At 41.0% G+C, this 20,599-nt stretch overlaps 1 protein-coding gene across 12 annotated transcripts in view; it reads right to left on the bottom strand.

The window, feature by feature from the left end:
• Nucleotides 1-6,569: 6,569 nt before the first annotated feature.
• Nucleotides 6,570-20,599, bottom strand: part of tmtc4 (transmembrane O-mannosyltransferase targeting cadherins 4) — a 95,585-nt gene continuing 81,555 nt past the window's right edge. For 11 of the 12 annotated variants that reach the window (XM_069890487.1, XM_069890482.1, XM_069890490.1 and 8 more), the window contains one exon: nucleotides 6,570-11,556. In XM_069890487.1, the coding sequence (XP_069746588.1) occupies nucleotides 11,408-11,556 (149 nt within the window). In that variant the 3' untranslated portion in view covers nucleotides 6,570-11,407. Of the gene's footprint in view, nucleotides 11,557-18,757; nucleotides 18,778-20,599 lie in introns of those variants that run through there. The other variant, XM_069890491.1, reaches the window with a different exon arrangement.

Here is a 20,599-nt window from a genome sequence, read left to right as displayed (position 1 = left end):
AAAAGTTGACATGTAGGAATCAAGTGACAATAACTTGGAAATGGACAGCACAGCACCAAAGCTTCAGAACAGCCCTCATTCTTACAATTATAATAATGGTCCATAAATGGGTCCCATGTCTTTGAGAAGTTACTATTTGAATTTTTTATGGCATATCTATTTTTTTTCTAAACTTAAATAAGAGATAACATCATTTAACCATGGTGTGTGTGTGTGTGTGTTTGTGTGTGTGTGGGTGGAGTATTGCCTTTCCATTTATTGTCTTTCCAAACGTGCACGTCTGGCCATCAATGAAGTAAAAGATAAAATTTGGTTTTGAGTTGAAGTCAGTAAAACGTCAGCATCTTGAAATAATCCAGACAGAGCAATTAAAGGGCAAGATTCCAAATTGAACACGAGAATCACCGATAATGTTGGAAAAACATCTTTCCAACATTTTTCTAAGCTAGGGCAGGTCCAAAGCATGTGACTCAAAGAGGCATCATCACTTTTACATCTGTTACATAGAGGATTTATATCTGAATAAAAATGAGACAATTTAACTTTAGATATGTACTCTTTGGACCACTAAATTGTGTGACAGAGTATTTAGAGGTGGTTTGAGAGGAATTGTTAGAGCAGCTTGCACACACACATTTTAAAACAGAAGATTTGCAGGACTTTTGCAGAATTCTTTTTGTTACTTCTACACTTACAGAAGTAACAAGGCAACAAAGTATCGACAACAGCTTGCCTGGGAAAGCATATGATCTTTGCAAGCAGAGGAGAAGAGTTTTGCTCTCAGAGAGGGAGGGTGTGAAACAGAAAGGAGAGAGACAGAAATCTGTTCCAGAGGGACAAGCTGGCAAACTTTGGAAGGCTGCCTGGTCAAAGGAGAAGACTGGCGGTGTGAAAAGGTGACCTGAAAGAAAGAGGATCATCTGGAGAACCCTGAAGGGGGCAAGTTTCGTCTGCAAGACTGATTGAGAAGGAATCAGTTGTGGATGTCCTGGAAAAGAAATCTCTCTCTGAAAACCAGCAAGAACCTTCCTGAGTGGTAACCATTTGCCTGTTAAGCACCAAAGACTGGTGAACTTTGTTAATGTTAACTTGTGTGAACAGTACAAGAATTGCCTGCAACCAGTGAGATTGGACTGCGATCCAAAGAACTTTTCTAATCTTAAATATGCACGCGCTTAGTATTAGAAGGGGGGGATTAAGTAGTTAAGTAGGTTAAGAAATAAGTTAAAGTTTAATTCTGTTTTCTTGTTCAAATATAATTAAAAACAACTTTTGTTTAAGTAACCCTGTGTTGTGGTGCATATCTATGCTGCTGGTTTTTGGGGTCCTCTGGACTCTGTAACAATTGTGACAAACAATGTCGTGCACAAAGGGAGGTAGTATTAATCAGATTACAAACAGAATCCCAAACCTCGGAGAATGAAAGATTCAAATCCTGCTCCCATTTTGGGGACTCCTTGATTAAGGGGGCAGCAAAGGGGTTGATTTGGCTAAAATTTTCCTCGGGGCACACACTACACCCAGGGTGAGGACCAGTGTGGGGGGTGGGGTGAGGGTTGGGGACTAGAGGGGGGGGGAAATGGGGAGGATGAAATGCGGACCAGGGACTGGGGGGAAACAGGATGGGTGGGTGGGAGCAGAGTAAAGTGTATGGGGAGGGGGAAGCAGAGGGCAGGATACACTGGGATCCAGCGACCCATCACTGAACCGAGGCCAGGGCCAAGCATGGATATTTGCACCCTGTCCCCTTCCTTCAGGGAGTCTCTAACCTGTTGCCCTCCCCGAACCCCTCAATCACCTTAAAAAAATTAAAGTCTTACCTGATCGCCATGGGTGGGTTGGGGCAATCTGCAAACACATACTGCTGAACTTGACTGAATCTGACCACCCCCTGTGGTCTGCGCCCTAGGTGGCTCCCTTGTTTGCCCAGGCACAACCAGGAGAGTCAGTCTCTCTGGGGGATATCAGATAGATCTGATGATAGTCTGGGATAGTCTAGAGTGAGTGAAGGACGACCTTGGATTTTAGTGGTGCCCCTTCTCTCTCCCCCCGACCCAACCCCCCCCCCCCCCCACCGAGAACATCAGATGCTTTCTTTGATATTTTTTTCTCGCTTTGTCTGAATTTTCCCCAGTTTTGTCCAAATTTGGGACGGCAGTTACCCCCGCCCCTGGCCCATACATCTATGCCAGTCATTCATGATTTTAACTAATGAGGCTATTCTTAAATCAGGCAAATTATTATAAATAAGAGATATTAAGCCTTTATGAGAAAGTTGTAAATCAAAAAAATATCAAGGATGTTCCCCTCGGGGATTGTCTAGTCAAAATGTCTAGTTTGTAAATATCTCAAAAAATGAATATTAGGTAAGTTAAATGTTACCACTAATTGTTCAAAAGAAGCAAAATTGTTATGAATAAAAAGGTCTTTGAAACATTTAATACCTAACCTGAAAGAGTCATTAAAGGGGGTATCTTGCAAAAAAGGTTGAAAGAGGTGATTATATAATAGGGATAGCAAGAGAAAAGCTCAGGAATCCAAAACACCTTCTCAGCCATGCTGTATCTCTAAAAATTATACATTAATTTAATTGTAAAAATGTATATGACAGACAGAGGCAGTAGATTGGCAGGTGCCTGACAATTAGATTAAGATGATAAAGGCTGCCAGTGCTGTAGTCACTCCCTCCATCCTGTGTGATGCACCTTCCTCTACCTGACCACTTGCTTCTCTTTCCCTCAGCACCTCCCAATCTACTGCCACAATGCATCATGTTTCACCTCCACTTGGTTCACCAATCCCATATGGGAACCCTGTCTTTCCCTCCCTACCAACCCTGTCCTCTGCACTATATTTCCTCCTATTGATGCTGGTTGGACTGATGACCCGCCTTTGGCTCTGTCACCATCCTTCAAATGTCCTCCCAATCAGCCAGATTATTCCCCACTGAAAACCCACCCATACCAGCACCATTTTCCAACACCAGGCTGCTCATTCCAGCCTTGGCCAGTTTCAGATCCAAGCCTGCATCAAGCATGTTCCACTCTTCTGCTCTTTCTCTGGGAAATTTTTTCTCCAAGTACTCGCCTAATTTTTCTATGGAATATTCTTGCTGATTTCTCTTTCCAGACAAAAGAAACTTGTTGCTTTATTGGAAGAACAGCATTTTACATTCCTTCTTGGAAGTGTCCAACTAGATAGTATTGTAAGAAACTTGTTGCTTTATTGGAAGAACAGCACTTTATATTCTGTCTCAGAAGTGTCCAACTAGATATTATTGTAGCGACTGTTGGGACAGTGCTACCGAGTAGAGACGTCCACATAGTGTGAGGGTGATCCAAAGAATGACTTCAGTGTCCCCATGCTGGCCCGCCCACTTCCGGTGCTGCACCTGCTGGCTTCCGAAAGTGACATCATCGTGCCACTGTGCTACACGGAAGTGGAGGGCTCCTTAGCCCACAAATGGCGCTAGGTGCGGGCTCCTTCTTGGCAGTGAAGGGGAGATCATGCCATATTGGACCGGCTGCGTTTTGCGGTGATTCGTCCCATTTACTTGCGCTGTCGCTCAGCCTGCTACACCACCCCGCCCCCCGCAGAATCGCTGCCGCTCTCTGAGTGGTCTGACTTACAGTCTTTGGGCAGTCTTCCTCTGTGTTTGACCCAGGGGGTCCAAGGCCAGCAGCTCAGAGATCAGGTGCGCAACTTTGAAGCAGTCTATTGTGAATCTGTCCTGTCAGCCGCCAATGTCCAATGTGAACACCAGGTCATTTCTCCACAGTACCTCGAACGGGCTTTCATACGGGCACTGTAGGGGGGGGGGCCCTTGCTGTCCTCTGCATATGAAAACATAGAGGGTGGTCTGCTGATCCGCGGGGACATAGCTGGGTGGACGGTGTGGGGGCGAGGGGGTTATCTATCCGCTTGCTCTTTCAGCCTGTGCAGGATGTCTAACTCACTGGTCTCTGGGCTGGAGGTGTTGAAGTGTAGATTCCCTAGAATGGAGAGAGGTGCACCGTACACCATCTCCACGGATGATGCTAGTAGGTCCTCCTTCTGTGTCGTGCAGATCCCAAGCAGAACTCATGGGAGCTCATCCATCCAGTTCTGCCTGGTCAGTCGAGCTTTCAATGCGGCCTTCAGGTGGTTGTGGAACCGTTCGACCATTCTGTTTGTTTTGGAATGATAGGCCATCGTATGGTGGACCCGGCTGCTGAATGAATCTGGTCAGTGAGTGAATCTGTCGATGGTTGTGAACAGTTACCTCACACCCTGGCTCACTGGGAGGGGGCCGACAATGTCAACGTGACATGTTCGAACCTGCATTGCACTGGCTCAATAGTCTGTAGGGGGGTTTTGGTGTGCCGGTGCACCAGGTACAAGGCCTGCAGTTCACGGTCGAACACACTGTATTTCAGCTCTGGTGATCGGAGGTGCTTACTGAAGAAGCCAGTGCTCATCGACCCATTGCTCTAGCACCGTGCCCACTGCTCTGTCGGAAGCGTTCATTGTGAGGGCCAGGGGGGAGGTGGGATCTGGGTGGACCAGTACCATGGCCTTTGCCAGTGGCTTGGAAAGCCTCCACGGCCTCCAGAGTGCATTGCAGCATCTTGTTGCCGAGTGTGATGAGGCCGAACAGGGGCTGAATGAGGGTGGCTGCTTCTGAGAAGAAGCAACGGTAGATGTTGACCATCCCAGGAATACCTGTAGTCCTTTGGTCGTGCTCAGCTTAGGGAAGCTTTAGATGGTCTCTACCTTGTCAGATAGCGACATGGTACTCTCTGGGTGATGCAGTGCCAGGAAGTCTATAGTCTGCTGGCCAAACTGGCACTTGGCCAGGTTAACCATGAGCCCAAACTCCTGCAGCCTGTCGAACAGGTGGGTGAGGTGTGTCCTGTGGGTGCTGGTGTCAGGGTTGGCGTGTTGAGTCCAAAAGACATTATTAGGAATTCAAAGCAGCCGAAGGGTGTGATGATGGCCATCTTCTGGACGTCGCTGCGATGTACTGGGATTTAGTGGTACCCCTTTACAAGGTCCACCTTGGAGAATACCCTGCAGCCCTGTAGCCTCGTGGCAAAATCCTGGATGTGTGGGATGGGGTACTTGTCTGGGACCATCGCCTCATTCAGTTGTTGGTAGTTGCCGCACGGACATCAACCACCAGAGCCTTTTTGCACCATGTAGAGTGAGAAGGCCCATGGGCTGTTGGAACGGTGGAGCTTTCTGGGTGCTAACCGTCAAGGCCACTATCGGCGGCTGGCCTGCCTGTTTTCCATCGCCATGTTGGTTTTGGTAATGGAGTACGAGCACGGGAGGTACACCACTGGGCGTTCCTGCCCCATTGGCGGTGGAAGAAACAGTACTTGCTGTTCTTCTCCACGCGCCCTTCGTGTTGTTGCTAGGCCACAGCTACCACCAGCGTTTCTAGTGGCTGGACGGGGTGGTGGCACCGATTGCATGGACCAGCTGCACATGGAGGGGACTCTGCTGTGGCGTGAGGAGCAGCCTGGCTACGAGGTGCGTGGTGCTGAAATCCATGTCCAAAACTGCCGAGGATACATGCACTGGTAGTTTCGAGAGGAATAGGGCCTCGAACAGGAAACAGTCTATGTGCCCGTCTGCCAGGGTCACCATCTTGTGCATTAGATCAGATGGGTTTCTGTCACCCAGGACCTGCATGTTGAGGATTCTAATGGCATGCTCATGCTGGCTGAGCTCTAGGGTGTCGAGAAGGAAACATTGGAAATGCTCGTAATTATGATCCATCAGTGGATTTTCTATGAAATAGCTTACTTGGGCAGCTGTAGCAGTGTCCATGGTGCTGACAACATGCCAGAACTTGGTGTCTTCTGAAACGATTCCCCTGATGTGGAACTGTCACTCAGCCAGCTGTAGCCAGTTCCTGGGCTGGCTTGCCCAGAATGGTGGGAGATGTATGCCCACTGCTTTGGACGCAGGCACTGCGACTGTGGATTCAACCGGTTGCTGCATTTTCGTGTGATCGATGCTGATTCCAAAACGTTGGAACTGTCGGGATCACCACTGTAGCGACTGCTGCGGCAGGGCTACCAAGTAAAGAGACGTCCACATAGTGTGAAGGTGAACTAAAGAATGATTTTATTGGTTTGGATTCTCCAAGTCTTTGCACTGGCCCATCCACTTCCAGTGACATACCCGATGGCTTCTGGAAGTGACATCATCGCGTTGCTGTGTCACTCTCGGGCCAATGGGCCACTACGCGGAAGTGGAGGGCTTATTCACTTCTCAGCAGTGAACTGGACTGGCCGCATGTGCGGCGATTCGGCTTGTTTACTTGTGCGGTTGCTTGGCCTGCTATAGTATCAACATAACCCCAAGCAACTCAAGTCTCTCCTCACGGGCTAATCCTCTCATCTCCAGAATCAACCTGCCTCTAAAGCCAGGGCATTATTCCTTAAATAAAGAGAGCAGAACTGCACTCAGTACTCCAGGTGCAGCCTGTCCTGGGTAAACTTGTACCTCTCACTTTGTTCGTTTTAGATTGGTCAGTGTTTGAGCTACCGAAAGAAAATAGACACACACACCGAGAGCAGTTCAGTTTATACAAATGTTTATTACAAATTCAAAAGCTGATTTCAAACTACAATATGCTAGCCCTTCCCAACTATACTTATCAATGCCTGGACTGGTCCCAACTGCCGAAGCGAGGCAATGACTGCACACTTGTAGTAGGTTGTTGGGGCGCTGGTAGCAGCTTCTCCACCTCCCTCGACCGGGACGTTAGCTGGACTCTAGAAGTTCTTTTTCTTGCTGAGAGATGTTGCCACCTCTCAAAGAGTCTCAAACTTCAGCAGCGGGACCATGGCTTATATCACCCAAAAACTGCTTACCCAAGCACCTATTCCCAGCACAGTAAGAAAGATAAGCGAGCAAGCTAGCATGCTAGGCTTCTATCGAATAACGTAATTTTCAACTTATCACTTTGAATACAATGGTTTATTTTGCATCAAGGCTAGGCCTCTGACAGTCTGTGACCAAAACAAGCAGGAAGATTAAATGTTTTTGGTACACAGATATCCTTTCATCAGATAACTGCATCTCTGACCACTCGGTGGAATTTAGCTATGTCTGCTGATTCTAAAACACAAGCAGGTTCTCAGCCTTGCAGAAGCAAAGACTGCAAAAGTAAAAAAACACGGTTTAAATCTTCCATTACACAGCCACACCAGTAGTACAATGCTGCAGAATCTCCCTGCATTTAAATTTAATGGTCTAGCAATGGTCAACATTCCATTTATCTTCTTAATAACCTGTTACACCTGCAAAACAAATGTTTGTGATTTATACATCAGTAGTCCCAAGTCTCTTTGCACAACAACCTGCTACACTCTTTCACTATTTAAATAATTTAAACTGCTATTTTACCTTTAAAAGTTAATAATCTTGCATTGATAAGTGGTGTACGATTTTAATACTTCCAAGATGATTAATTGTTTATAAATGTTGCTGTGCCACAGGATTGAGTGATCACCATTTGAAGGTCAGCACACCAGGGGTGCATGGTGATAAAAGAACCAATCTGAAATAAACAAGCAATGGTGTGATGATTGAAGACTGGATTGGCTAGGATTATAGTGATTGGAATTTGGAAGAATGAGAGTGGATCACATGGAGACATACAGTGTAGAAATAGGCCCTTCAGTCCAACTTGTCCATGTCAACCAAAATGTTCAACCCTCACTGGACCCATCTGCCTGCTTTTGGCCTATAGTATTATATATTGCAATCGTACCTGCCTCAACTACATCCTCCAGCAGCCTGTTTTGCACATCCAACACTCTTTGTAAAAAAGTTATCCCTCATGTTCCCATTAGATCTCTTCCCCCTCATCTTAAACCTATGTCCTCTGGTTACTGATTCCTTTACTCTGGGAAAAAGACTGCATGCACCTGATCTATTCCTCTCATGATTTGTACCCTTAATCCTCCCATGCTCCAAGGAATAAAGCCTCAATCAGCTCAACCTATTGCTATAGCTCAGGCCCATGAGTCCTGGCGACAGCCTCATAAATCTTCTCTGTATCTTCTCTAGCTTAACAACATAATTTCTGTAGCTCGGTGACCAAAACTGAACGCATTGAGACATAACATTCTGACATGATGAAACAAGTTAGATGCAGGAAGAATGTTCTCGATTTTGGGGAAGTCCAGAACAAAGGGTCACAGTCTAAGGATAAGGGGCACATTATTTAGGGCTGATCTGAGGAGAAACTTCTTCACTCAGAGTTCTGAACTTGTGGAACTCCCTACCACAGAAGGTTGTTGAGGCCAGTTCAATACATATATTCAAAAAGTTTGGACTTATGTGTTCTATGTAATAAACAATGGCTTGCACAAAATGAAGAATCATTAATCAAAATGAAAACAGAGTACCAATCTTCATCTGAAAATGTTATGTTCAAAACTCATTCCCAATCATTCTTAATCCCAGTCATTGAGGCTGATCTTAAATCAAATAAGTCATTGTAAATCTAAGATATTAATTCACCTTGGGAAAAAAAGGTAAGTTTAAAAAATATTAGTATTTGAGATTTGAGGAAAATCAGAAAGCTTGGTCTGAACAAAATGTCTAACTTGTAAATATCTAAAAAATGTCTGTTTGAAAGATTAAATTTGGCTGATAATTGTTCAAAAAAGGCAAAATAAAAATCTTTGAAACTTTGGATACCTAATCTATGCCATTCCTTGAAACCCACATCCAGCAGACAGCTAAAAAAGACGATTATCCATAATAGGACCAGCCAGAGAAAAACTATTAAACCCAACTAATTTTCTAAATTGTGCCCATATTCCCCTATTTCTCATTAATGGATTATGTATCAATTTAGAAAAGGAAAATTATTTTAAAATGTCCTAAAATTGCCAACATAGAAGTTGTTTTGGAAAACTTCAGTTCCATTTCTACCTGAAAGGGGCGATTCACTGACTTATCCAAATGTAATAATAAAAGTAAATTACATATGTTCATCACCCAATAATAAAATTTGAAGTCTGGACGTGATAATCCTCCATTCCTTATAGTCTTTTGAAGATGGGCTTTATTTATATGCGATTCACCCCACCCCCCGCCATGTATAAGTAGAAATAACCAAATCTAATGAGCTAAAAATGTATTTAGAAATAAAAATTGGAAAAGCTTGAAAAAAGATACAAGACTTGCCTTTCAAAGTTCTCCCTCACTCACTCTGATTCTAATGAACAGGATTCAGAAGCTTAATTTATCTACAACATTGACTTATAGAAATGGAACCTGTGAATTACCTGCTGACTGACTGTATAAATTGAAGTAATAGAGAGCTCAGTCCTGCCTGTTGAAGAGCCTGCAGCGAGTGGGAAAATCCCTAGAGAGATACAAGGGGCTGCAGGTGCTGGAATCTGGAGCAAAAACAAACTGCTGGGGGAACATTTGTGGAATCATCATTTTGGATCAAGACTGCATCATGAAGAATAAAATTTGCAAAAAAAGACCTTGCAACAGAACTGAGTGTGGAGAGGGAAGATAACAAGTATAAAGAGGTGAGGGGGAGGGGTGAGATGGGCTGGTAGGCAATAGCTGAAGCCAGGTGAACATTGGTGGGGGATGGGGTTTGATGGAGCCAGATGATGGGGAATGATAGGCAGGTGGTGCCAGGTGACAGGTAGGTAATGCACAGGAGGAGCCAGGTGATGGGCATCTGGAGCTAGGTGACGGGGGTTGATGGGCAGCTGGTGCCAGGTGACAGGGGGTGATGGGCAGGTGGAGCCAGATGATGGGGGGTGGGGGAGGGTTGATGGGCAGATGGAGCCAGGTGACGGGAAATAATATACAGGTAGAGCCAGATGACGGGGAGGAGGTGATGCGCAGGTGGAGCCTGGTGATGGGCATGTGGAATGTGGAGCTAGGTGACAGGGGGTGATGGGCAGGTGGAGCCAGATGACAGGGGGTGATGGGTAGCTGGAGCAGGTGACAAGGGGGTGATGGGCAGGTGGAACTAAATGCAATGGGGGTGATGGGAAGGTGGAGTCAGATGACAAGGGGGTGATGGGCAGGTGGAACTAAATGCAACTGGGGTGATGGAAAGGTGGAGTCAGATGACAGGGGAGTGATGGCCAGATGGAACCAGGTGACGGGGAGGGTGATAGGCAGGTGGAGCCTGGTGGCAGGGAGGTGATGGGTAGGTGAGCTAGGTGACAGGGCTGATGGGCAGATAAAGCCAGGTGAGGGGCGGTGGAGAGATGGAGCCAGGTTGGGGATGATGGGTATGTGGAGCCAGGTTGTGGTAGGTTGTGGAACTCCCACCCCAACATACAGAACGGGAATAGAGGCAATTCCCATCCTAATACACAGAATGGGGATAGAGGAAACTCCCACCCAAACACACAGAACGGAGATAGAAGGAATTTCCATTCTAACACACAGAACAGGGATAGAGGGAACTCCCATTCTAACACACAGAACAGGGATAGAGGGAACTCCCATCCCAACACATGAATGGGGACTTCAGGATCTCCAAGCCCCCACACAAAAGCAGAATATCAGGAAATCTCGCCCCAACACACAGAAATGGATAACTGGATCTTTAAACCCAACAAGGGTATCAGGAACTCCCATCTCAAACACACAAAGTTGAGGATACGACAATCTCTCACCCCTGAAAAAGATGTGGGTTATAAAGTAAAATTAGAGATGCAAGATCTAGCACAAGAGATGTTGCTTGACCAGAAAAAGGTTACAGAAGCACAGTGGAGGGATGAAGATCGTTCATTATTTATTTAATGATGGGACAAGTGCGAGAGGCTGAAGGTTCCTCATGTTTCAATGTCCTTCACGTTCAAAACCCTGACACTTGGCAATCCGTAACAATGGATCAGTAGTGTTTATTCCAGCAATGCCAGTCCCAGTTCCAAACACGCGGTCCATCAACAGCTGGAGGCGAACTGATCTTCCCACAGTGTCCTGCTGCAAATGGTGGTAGACGTCACTTCCACAGACCGTGCCCTGCAGCAAATGGAGTTAGACGTCACTCTCACAGACCACGTCCTGCCACAAATGATGGTAGATATTACTCCCACAGACTGTGATCCTGCTGCAAATGGTGGTAGACGTCATTCTCATGGACCATGACCTCCTACAAATGGCGGTAAATGTCACTCCCACAGACTGTGACCTGCTGAAAATGGTGGGAAAAGTCACGACACGCGCAACATTTTAAGATAGAACCTGATAAAAACTCTCAGAGAAAATAACACTCAGAAGTGACCACATGGATAGGAGCCAACAGTCACAAATTTGATGGATAACTGGCTTGTGTAGCGGCTCTACAGAAAGTTCAACGTCTGCCACAGGAAGAAGGATGCTCCTGGGGATTTAGTTACCCAGCAACCTTTTCCAGTCATGGTTGGCTCTTCTTCAGTTGTTCAAGTTTCTTCTTCAACAGACTGTAGTTCTCTGCGATCCCTGGCGAGGTGGAATCAAGCTTCATTGCAATCTCATAGCGCTCCTTAGCCAGATCCAGCCTTCCCCAACGATGATAAAGTACAGCTGTAACAGAATGACACACATCCATGAACCAGAGATGGCAAAAAAGCACTGCTTGGGTTTGACAAAAGGAGAAATTGCATGCAGAAACTGGGGCTGTTGCAAGAACAAATCCTTGAATGGGGTGATTGAAGATTCAAAACCATGAGGGTTTTGCAAATTAATCTGATTCTGGGACAAAGGGCTGAAAGTTGATTCAGTAGGTTTCAAATTGCTCAACAGAAGGGGACACAAGGATAGAGCTTGATGGGTGTTTTGGAAGATAGATACCAGTCCCTGTGCTTTATGTACTGCATAAGAATGAGTAATTGCAGGAAATATGTAAGAAGTTGCAGGTGAAGGAAAACTGGTAGTAAGGTTGACAGGAAAATAGCTTTAGACTCCAAGAACATACCCAGGATCTGATTAGTTTGGCAGATAAATGTCAAAGAAATTTAGTCCTGGGATAAAAAAAGTATTTCATTTGGGGCAGTGCAACAGAGCAAAGAAATGTACAGGGGGGTGGGAATCAGAATGTGAGTGCAGAGATTAAGGTAGAAGGACAAAAGCATGAGTTAGTGAGGAAGAAGAGGCAGGGGACAAAACATAAATGTAACCTAAAGTGGATGAACTTAAGAGCATGGAACAATACGAGGAACTATGATGCTGTGGCCGTTACTGAAACTTGCCTGGAGGAAGGGCAGGATTGGCTGATATAGGTACTGAGATTCAGGTGTTTTAAAAGGAATAGGATGGGAGGTAGAAAAGGGAGGGGAGAGTAGCATTACTGTAGAAAGGGAGGAAGCTGCAGAGGGAGTGTCCACTGAGTCAGTTTGGGTGGAAGTCAGAAACAGAAACATCACTATGCTAGGAGTAGATTATGGGCCTGCAAATAGCCTTTGGGACACTAAAGAGCAGATAACCTCTTTCGGAATGGTGCAGGAGTCACGTGATGGAGTAGTGGCCGATAGGCATCTCCAGAAAAGATGAAATAAAGTGAAATAAACGCAAAGCTCAAGAAACACAAAACGCAACAAATAAAAGATAAAGGTGTGGAGAAAAGAAAGAAAATGGCACCTAAGAAGGAAAAACCAAAAATAACGGACAAAAAAGAAGGAAAGACACCAGAAGAGAAAGGAGAAGGCCTTACCTGCATGAAGAGGCAGGGTCCCACCGTGGACAGAGGAGCCTGCTCCCCAAGGTTAATGGAGACCCCGCAGGGTCGCGACCTCCTGACCACGGGACTGCAAAAATGGCTCATTGAGCCAAACAGAAGTGCACAAACCAAGGAAAAGGAAAACAGCGATGGGAGGGGGGCCCAGCTGTGGAGTGAACCTACACAGCGCGACCAGCTGAGAGAGGCCCGACAGCAGGGCTCTCAGCTGGAAGAAGAGGAAAGCAATGGGAAAGAGAGTGATAAGAAAGAAAAACAGCAACAGGAAGCCCAACAGATAACTAGCCCAGAAGAACAGGACCAACAACAAGAAGCCATGAAAAAAAAACACCCCACAAACTGAGGCAACCAGCGCAACAAGAAAGTCAGAAGAGACACAAATACAAGGAAGAGAAGGAGAAGACACAAACCTAAGAGCAGACACAGAAGAAGAACACCAAGCTTAGCACAGAGGAATAGAAGGTAAAATAGATGGACAGTACATAGATTAAAAACAATTTCAAGAACAAATGAAAGCATTAAAAGAATGGCTGACATTAGAATTTAGTAAAATGAAAAGTACAGAAGAAAAAGTGAGTAGAACAGAGCTGGTCATGACAGAAATAGGGAAAAGATTAGAAAATGTGGAAGAATGAGAAATGGCTGCGGAAATGGAAGTGAATGACTTAAGAAGAAAATTAGAAGAAAGTGACAAAAAGTTAAGAGTCACAGGAGTTGTTAGCTCAGAAGATGGATATAATGGAAAATTATAGTAGGAGAAACAATATAAAGATAGTGGGCCTAAAGGAAGATGAAGAAGGCAAAAATATGAAAGAATTTATAAAAGAATGGATCCCAAAAGTCCTGGAAATGCCAGAAATACAGGAAGGAATGGAAATAGAAAGGGCACACAGAACACTAGCCCCGAAACCACGGTCACAACAAAAACCAAGATCTGTTTCTGAGATACACAAGAGAAAATATATTGGAGAGGGCAAGGAATAAAATTAGAGAAGACAAAAATCCATTAGAGTACAAGGGTCAAAAAATATTTTTTTTACCCAGACATAAGTTTTGAACTCAAGAAGAGGAAGGAGTTTAATGCAGCAAAATCGATCCTATGGAAAAAAGGCCATAAATTTATGTTAAGATATCCAGCGGTGCTTAAAATAGTTACCCTGGGGAAGAAAAACAGACTGTTCTCGGATCCAGAGAAAGCATGAGAATTTGCAGAACGTCTGCAAGATAGAAAGAGAGATGAAGAGATGTAAAAAGAACGAAGAATGATGACAAACTACATATAAAGATGCAAAAATAATGTATAAGTAAGAAGGAAAAAAGGGAAAGAAAAGGGAAGTAAGGGAGAGGGGGGAAGGAATGGGGGAAAAGAGAAGAAAAGAGGGTGAGCTTTGTTTTAATGTGAAGATAAAAGTCTTTTCTGATGGGGGTTGGGTGGGAGAGAATAATAGTCACTGCAAAATCAGTTGACGCTTGCGAGTGGGTTCGCAATCCGAATGGAGAGGGGAGTTGTGGTTGCCCAGCAAGGGACAAGGGGCAACTCAGAGAGGGGGTGCGGAACACTTGGGGTTAAGGGAATTTTAGATGTGGGAGTGGTAGAAGTATTTTATGTTTTAGAAGTATTGTCATACATTGAGTTCAAAAAGGGAAAACTGAGAGATGAAAATGGGGAAAAGGGGAAAGGAGGTGGTGAGGAAGCGGAAATGAGGTGTAAACAGGATATGAGATGGCCATGTTGAACTATATGACTATAAATATTAATGGAATACATGATCAAATCAAAAGGAAGAGGCTATTAAATTGACTGAAAAGAGAAAAAATAGATATAGCATTCGTGCAGGAAACGCATCGAACTGAAGTGGAACATAATAAATTAAGGAGAAACTGGGTAGGGCACGTAACAGCAGCATCATATAATTCAAAACCCAGAGGTGTAGCTATATTAATCAATAAAAATGTACCAATCAAAATAGAGGAGGAAATGATAGATCCAGCAGGGAGGTATGTAATGATAAAGTGTCAAGATATATTCAGAATTTTGGAATTTGGTCAATATATCTGCACTTAATAAAAAGGGTTGGAATAAATCTAAAAGTAAATGGGAAGCGGATACTGATTTTATTTTTTCTGAAGATCATTGGTTAGATATCTGTTATGATAGTGTAACTAGATTGATAAATGCATGTTATGCAATGATTAACTACAATTTTTTACATCAATTATACTTAACACCTGAAAGATTTAAAAAGTATGGTTTTCATGAATGAGTTGTGTTTTAGATGTGGTGATATGGTTGGAACTTTTTTTCATGCTGTTTAGACATGTATACATATACAATCTTTTTGGAAGAAAATTCAATTGTTTTTAGAATATCTGTATAAGACTAAAATAGTTTTAGATCCGACAGTATTTTTATTGGGTAGTTTGTAGCCTCTGAAAGTCTTGGGATTAGATAAGTTTCAGCTTGCTTTTGTATATTTAGCTTTATCCGTAGCAAAAAAATGTATTGCTAGTTCGTGGAAATATACAAATATGACTGATATTAATAGATGGCATAATGAGATGAAATATTGTTTAATAATGGAAACAATTATGTATATTTCACATGATTATAATATTTTTATTAATAAGTGGTTCTTATATTCAGAATATTTACATTTCAATTTACATTGATTAGATCTTAATATGTATATTTAATTTTTCTTTAATATTTTTTCTTTCTTTATGGCTCTCCTTAGGAGAGTTGGCTGAAGGGGGGGGGGGGGTTTTCTTTTTTTTCATATATAAAAAATAATGTTCATGTTTATGGTTAATTGTTGTATATGTCATATATTATTTGTTTTTTGAACGAATAAATAAAGTTTTTAAAAACATATATATATATATGCACTTAATGAAGAGGATCAAAAGTTTATGCAAGATTTTTTTTTGAAGATTCTAGATACGCAGAGGAATATATTGATAGGAGAGGATTTTAACCTTAATTTGGACCCAAAGTTGGATAAAACTAGACAAAAGACTAGCAAAAAGAACAAAGTAGTAAAATTTATGGTTAAATCAATACAGGAAATACAACTTTTGGATATATGGAGGAGGCAACACCCAAAGGAGAAGGAATACTCATATTATTCAAGTAAACATAAAATATACTCAAGGATTGACCTGTTCCTGTTGTCAGCCCATATCCAAGGGAGAATTAGGAAAACTGAATATCAAGCTAGATTGTTATCTGATCATTCACCCCTGTTATTAGCAATAGAACTGGAGGACATCCCACCAAGAACATAAATATGGAGATTAAACTCCATGCTACTTAAAAGACAGGAATTTAGAGAATTTATTGAATGCCAAATTAAAATGTACTTTGAAATAAATACGGAATCAGTGAAAGACATTTATATTATGGATGCAATGAAAGCCTTCATTAGAGGGCAGATATAAGTTATGTAACTAAGATGAAAAAGGACTACAATCAGGAAATAGAACCGTTGGAAAGGGAAATAGGAAGTACAGAAAAAGAACTAGCAATAAGGGAAGATACAACAAAAAGAAGAAAATTGGCGGTTGAAAAAATAAATAAACGAAACATTACAAACGTATAAAGTGGAGAAGAACATAATGAAAATAAAGCAGAAGTATTACGAGCGAGGAGAAAAAATGCACAAAACTGAACAACTTAAAACAGAATAAGCTAAAAGAACTGTATTGGCATCAAGGATAAAGGACAAACAAATTACATATAACCCAACAGAGATCAATGTAAACTTTAAGGAATTCTATGAACAATTATACCGAACTGAGAATGAAGGGAAAGAAGACAAAATAGATGAGTTTTTAGCTAAAATTGAACTACCGCAATTGCAAGAGGAGCAAAACAAATTGATAAAACTAATTGAAATAGAGGAAATACAGGATATATTAAAAAAGCTACCGAACAATAAAAGCCCTGGAGAGGATGGACTCCCAATAGAATTCTATAAACTATTTAAAGAGTTATTAATTCCTCCTCTCTTGGAAGTAATGAACCAGATAGAAGAAACACAAAACATGCCAGATTCATGTAAAACAGCAATAATTACAGTAATACCAAAGATGGGGAAAGATTCACTAACACCAGCATCATATAAACCAATATCTCTACTTAATTCAGATTATAAGATAATAGCAAAACTATTAACAAACAGAATGGCTGACTGTGTACCAAAAATAGTAAAACTAGATCAAACTGGATTTATTAAGAAAAGACGAACAACGGACAATGTCTGTAAGTTCATTAACTTAATACATGCAGTACAAGGAAATAAGATACCGACAGTGGCTGTTGCTTTAGACGCAGAGAAAGCCTTTGATAGGGTAGAATGGAATTATTTATTCAAAGTATTACAGAGGTTCAACCTACCAGAGAAATATATTAACTGGATTAAAGCATTATATAAGGGACCATTGGCGAATGTGACAGTAAATGGATATGTATTGGATCAATTTAAATTAAGCAGGTCAATAAGGCAGGGATGTCCACTATCTCCCTCACTGTTCACTTTAGCAATAGAACCATTGGCAGAACTGATAAGAACAGAAAATAAAATAAAAGGGATAAAAATAAAGGAGAAGGAATATAAAATCAGTTTATTTGCAGATGACATCATAGTATACTTAACAGAACCAGAAATATAAACAAAAGAACTACATAAGAAATTGAAGGAATATGGAGAAATATCAGGGTACAAGATCAACGCAAATAAAAGTGAAACGATGCCAATGAATAATGCGGATTACACAGAGTTTAAAAAAGAATCAGTATTTAAATGGCAAACACAAGCAATCCCATACCTAGGTATTAGATTAGATAATAATTTAGGCCATCTATACAAATTAAATTATCAGCCATTAATGAAGAAATTACAGGATGACTTAGAACATTGGAAAGAATTGCCACTAACACTGATAGGGAGGGTAAATTGCATTAATATGAATATCTTCCCAAGGATACAATACATATTCCAATTGTTACCAATTCACCTAACAGAGAAATTCTTCAATAAGCTAAAGAAAATAATAAGGAAATTCTTATGGAAAGGGGGGAAACCGAGGATAGCGCTAGATAAATTAACAGAATGGAACAAGGGGGCTTACAGCTACCAAACTTTAAGAATTATTATAGAGCAGCACAATTAAGATACCTATCAGATTTTTATCGAACAAGGGAAAAACCAGATTGGACCAGATTAGAGCTAGATAAAATAGGGGAGAAGGTACCAGAACGTATACTATATAAGTGGGATGAAAACCTGGTGGAACATAGGAATTCACCAATACTGCACCATCAGCTCAACATTTGGAAGAAGATTCACATAGAAAGGAATAAAACAAATTATCAACTACCAAAATTAATAATGATGCAAAATCAACGAATCTCTTTCACAATAGAAGGGGAGAGAAAAGGGATCAAAAGAATAGAAAATTGTTTTTTGGGAAATAAATTATTATCTTTTGAACAAATGAAGGACAAATATGGTATAACTCATGGTACAATGTTTGCATACCACCAACTGAAAACCTACTTGAAGGACAAATTGGGAAGCAGGCTGAGGTTACCAGAAGGAAACAATTTTGAATATGTGATTACAGATACAATGCTAATTAAAAGATTTATAACAAACATGAACATCAAACTGCAAGAGAAAGAGAACGAGGAAACAAGCTGTAAACCCAAACAAAAATGGGAACAAGATCTAAACATAAAGATAAAGAATGAAACATGGGAAAAGCTATGCTCCGGAACTATGAGAAATACAATAAACACGAGGTTACACATGATACAATATAATTGGTTACACAGGCTATACACCACGCCCAAAAAGTTAAATAAATGGGACCCAACAGTATCAGACAGATGTTTTCATTGTAAGAAGGAAACGGGAAGAACAGTACATGCAATTTGGGCATGTGAGAAAGTGGGAAAGTTTTGGGAAGATATAAACCAGGTATTAAATAAAATCACAAAAAGCAACATACCAAAAAATCCAGAGATCTTTCTTCTAAGTAATATAAGAAGTCAAGAGTTAGGCCTCAAACTGGATGAAACGCAAAAAAGATTTATTATGATAGCCTTGGCTGTAGCAAAAAAATGTATTATCTAACTTGGAAATCAGAAGAGAGCCTGAGAGTACATAGAAATGAATAAATGTATTCCATTGGAAAAAATAACATACAATTTAAAAAATAAAGTCACATTATTTGAACAAATTTGGGAACCATACATGGAACACAACAGAGAGGGCCTACCGCGGATCTCCACCCCCGAAAATGATAGAATGCGAAGAAGACAAAACGAACTGACCCAGTGTGTAAAAGTAGATGACACAATTTTCTTGTTTATTTTCATTGTGTGATGACATTGTTTAATGGTTTTATTGTATTGTATATGTTGAACATTTAATGGGTTTGGAAGGGGGTGGGAAGGAGGGAGGGAAGGGAGGGGGGAAAGGGGAGAAAATGCCACTGTATATTCAAGAGGGAAATGTTTGTGTGTATTTTGATTAATATGGTTCATAGTGTGAAAAATAAATTAAAAATGAAAAAATAAATAAATGATCCTTTTAAAGATTTTTATTTTATTGTATACATCTCAGTCTGATGATGAAGGTAAGATTAAGATTTTTTTTGGTCTAAATTTTACCCACTTTAAATTGCCAAGATCAAAAAGATTTAGATGCACCATTCACGGTGAGGTAAATTATTGATGCTCGTAATTCTTTACAAACTGGTAATTCTCCTGGAGAGGATGGTTTTCTGCCAGAATTCTATAAAAATTTTAAAGACTTATTAATACCTCCTTTTATGGAGGTATTAAAGCAGGTAAGTGAAACCCATTCTCTACCGGAATCATTTTTGAATGATTATACCCCGTTATACCCAAGAATGATAGGGATCCAAATAGGTTGGCTAATTATTTACCTGGTTTAATACATATAGATCGGTCTGGGTTTGTTAAAGGAAGACATTCTGCAGATAATATTGTTAGATTGATCAGTTTAATACATATATCTGAAAAGAAAGGAAAATTGGTGGTGGCATTTGCTTTAGATGCCGAGATAGGTTAGAATGGAATTATTTATTTATGGTGTTAGAAAAAATTGGTTTTGGATCCTAATTTATTAATTGGATTAAATCATTATATAAAAATCCTTCTGGCAATGGACAAATTTCTTTGGCCTTTTCATTGTCTAGATCAACTAGACAAGGATGTCCATTATATCCGGCTTTGTTTGTTTTATCAAAAGTAATAAAACAGGTTATTGGTATTAAAGGTATTAAAGTTAGTGCAGAGGAACATTAGATTAATTTACTTGCTGATGATGTTTTGATTTATATGACAGATCCTATAAATTTGCTGTGTTCTCTATGTACAAGATTGAAAGAATATGGTAAAATATCAGGTTATAAAATTAATTGGGATAAAAGTGAAATTATGCCCTTGGTAAATGGAGCTTATATTTAGTGTAAACAATTTATTCAATTTAAATGGTCAGAAAATGGAATTAAATATTTGTGGATTTGAATTGATAATGATTTAAATTAAATCATTTACCTTTATTTAGTAAAATTAAAGATAATTTAAATAAATGGAATGATTTGCCTATAACTTTAATGTGTAGAGTAAACTATATTAAAATGAATATTTTTCCAAGGGTTCAATATCTCTTTCAGTCAATCCTTTGCGTTATACCTCAAAAAAAAATCAAGGATTTAAATTCAAGTATTGGAAAGTTTTTATGGAAAGGAAAGATCCCTAGACTTTGTTTAGAGAAATTAACTTGGAAGTTTGAATTAGGATGTTTACAACTTCCTCACTTTAAGAATTATTATAGAGCAGCCCAGTTGAAATTTATTATG

The sequence above is a fragment of the Narcine bancroftii genome, chromosome 7 (genome assembly GCF_036971445.1).
Source record: "Narcine bancroftii isolate sNarBan1 chromosome 7, sNarBan1.hap1, whole genome shotgun sequence".
In the NCBI taxonomy this organism is placed as follows: domain Eukaryota; kingdom Metazoa; phylum Chordata; class Chondrichthyes; order Torpediniformes; family Narcinidae; genus Narcine; species Narcine bancroftii.
The sequence above is the reverse complement of the archived record's forward strand: the minus strand, read 5'-3'. Positions and strand labels throughout refer to the sequence as shown.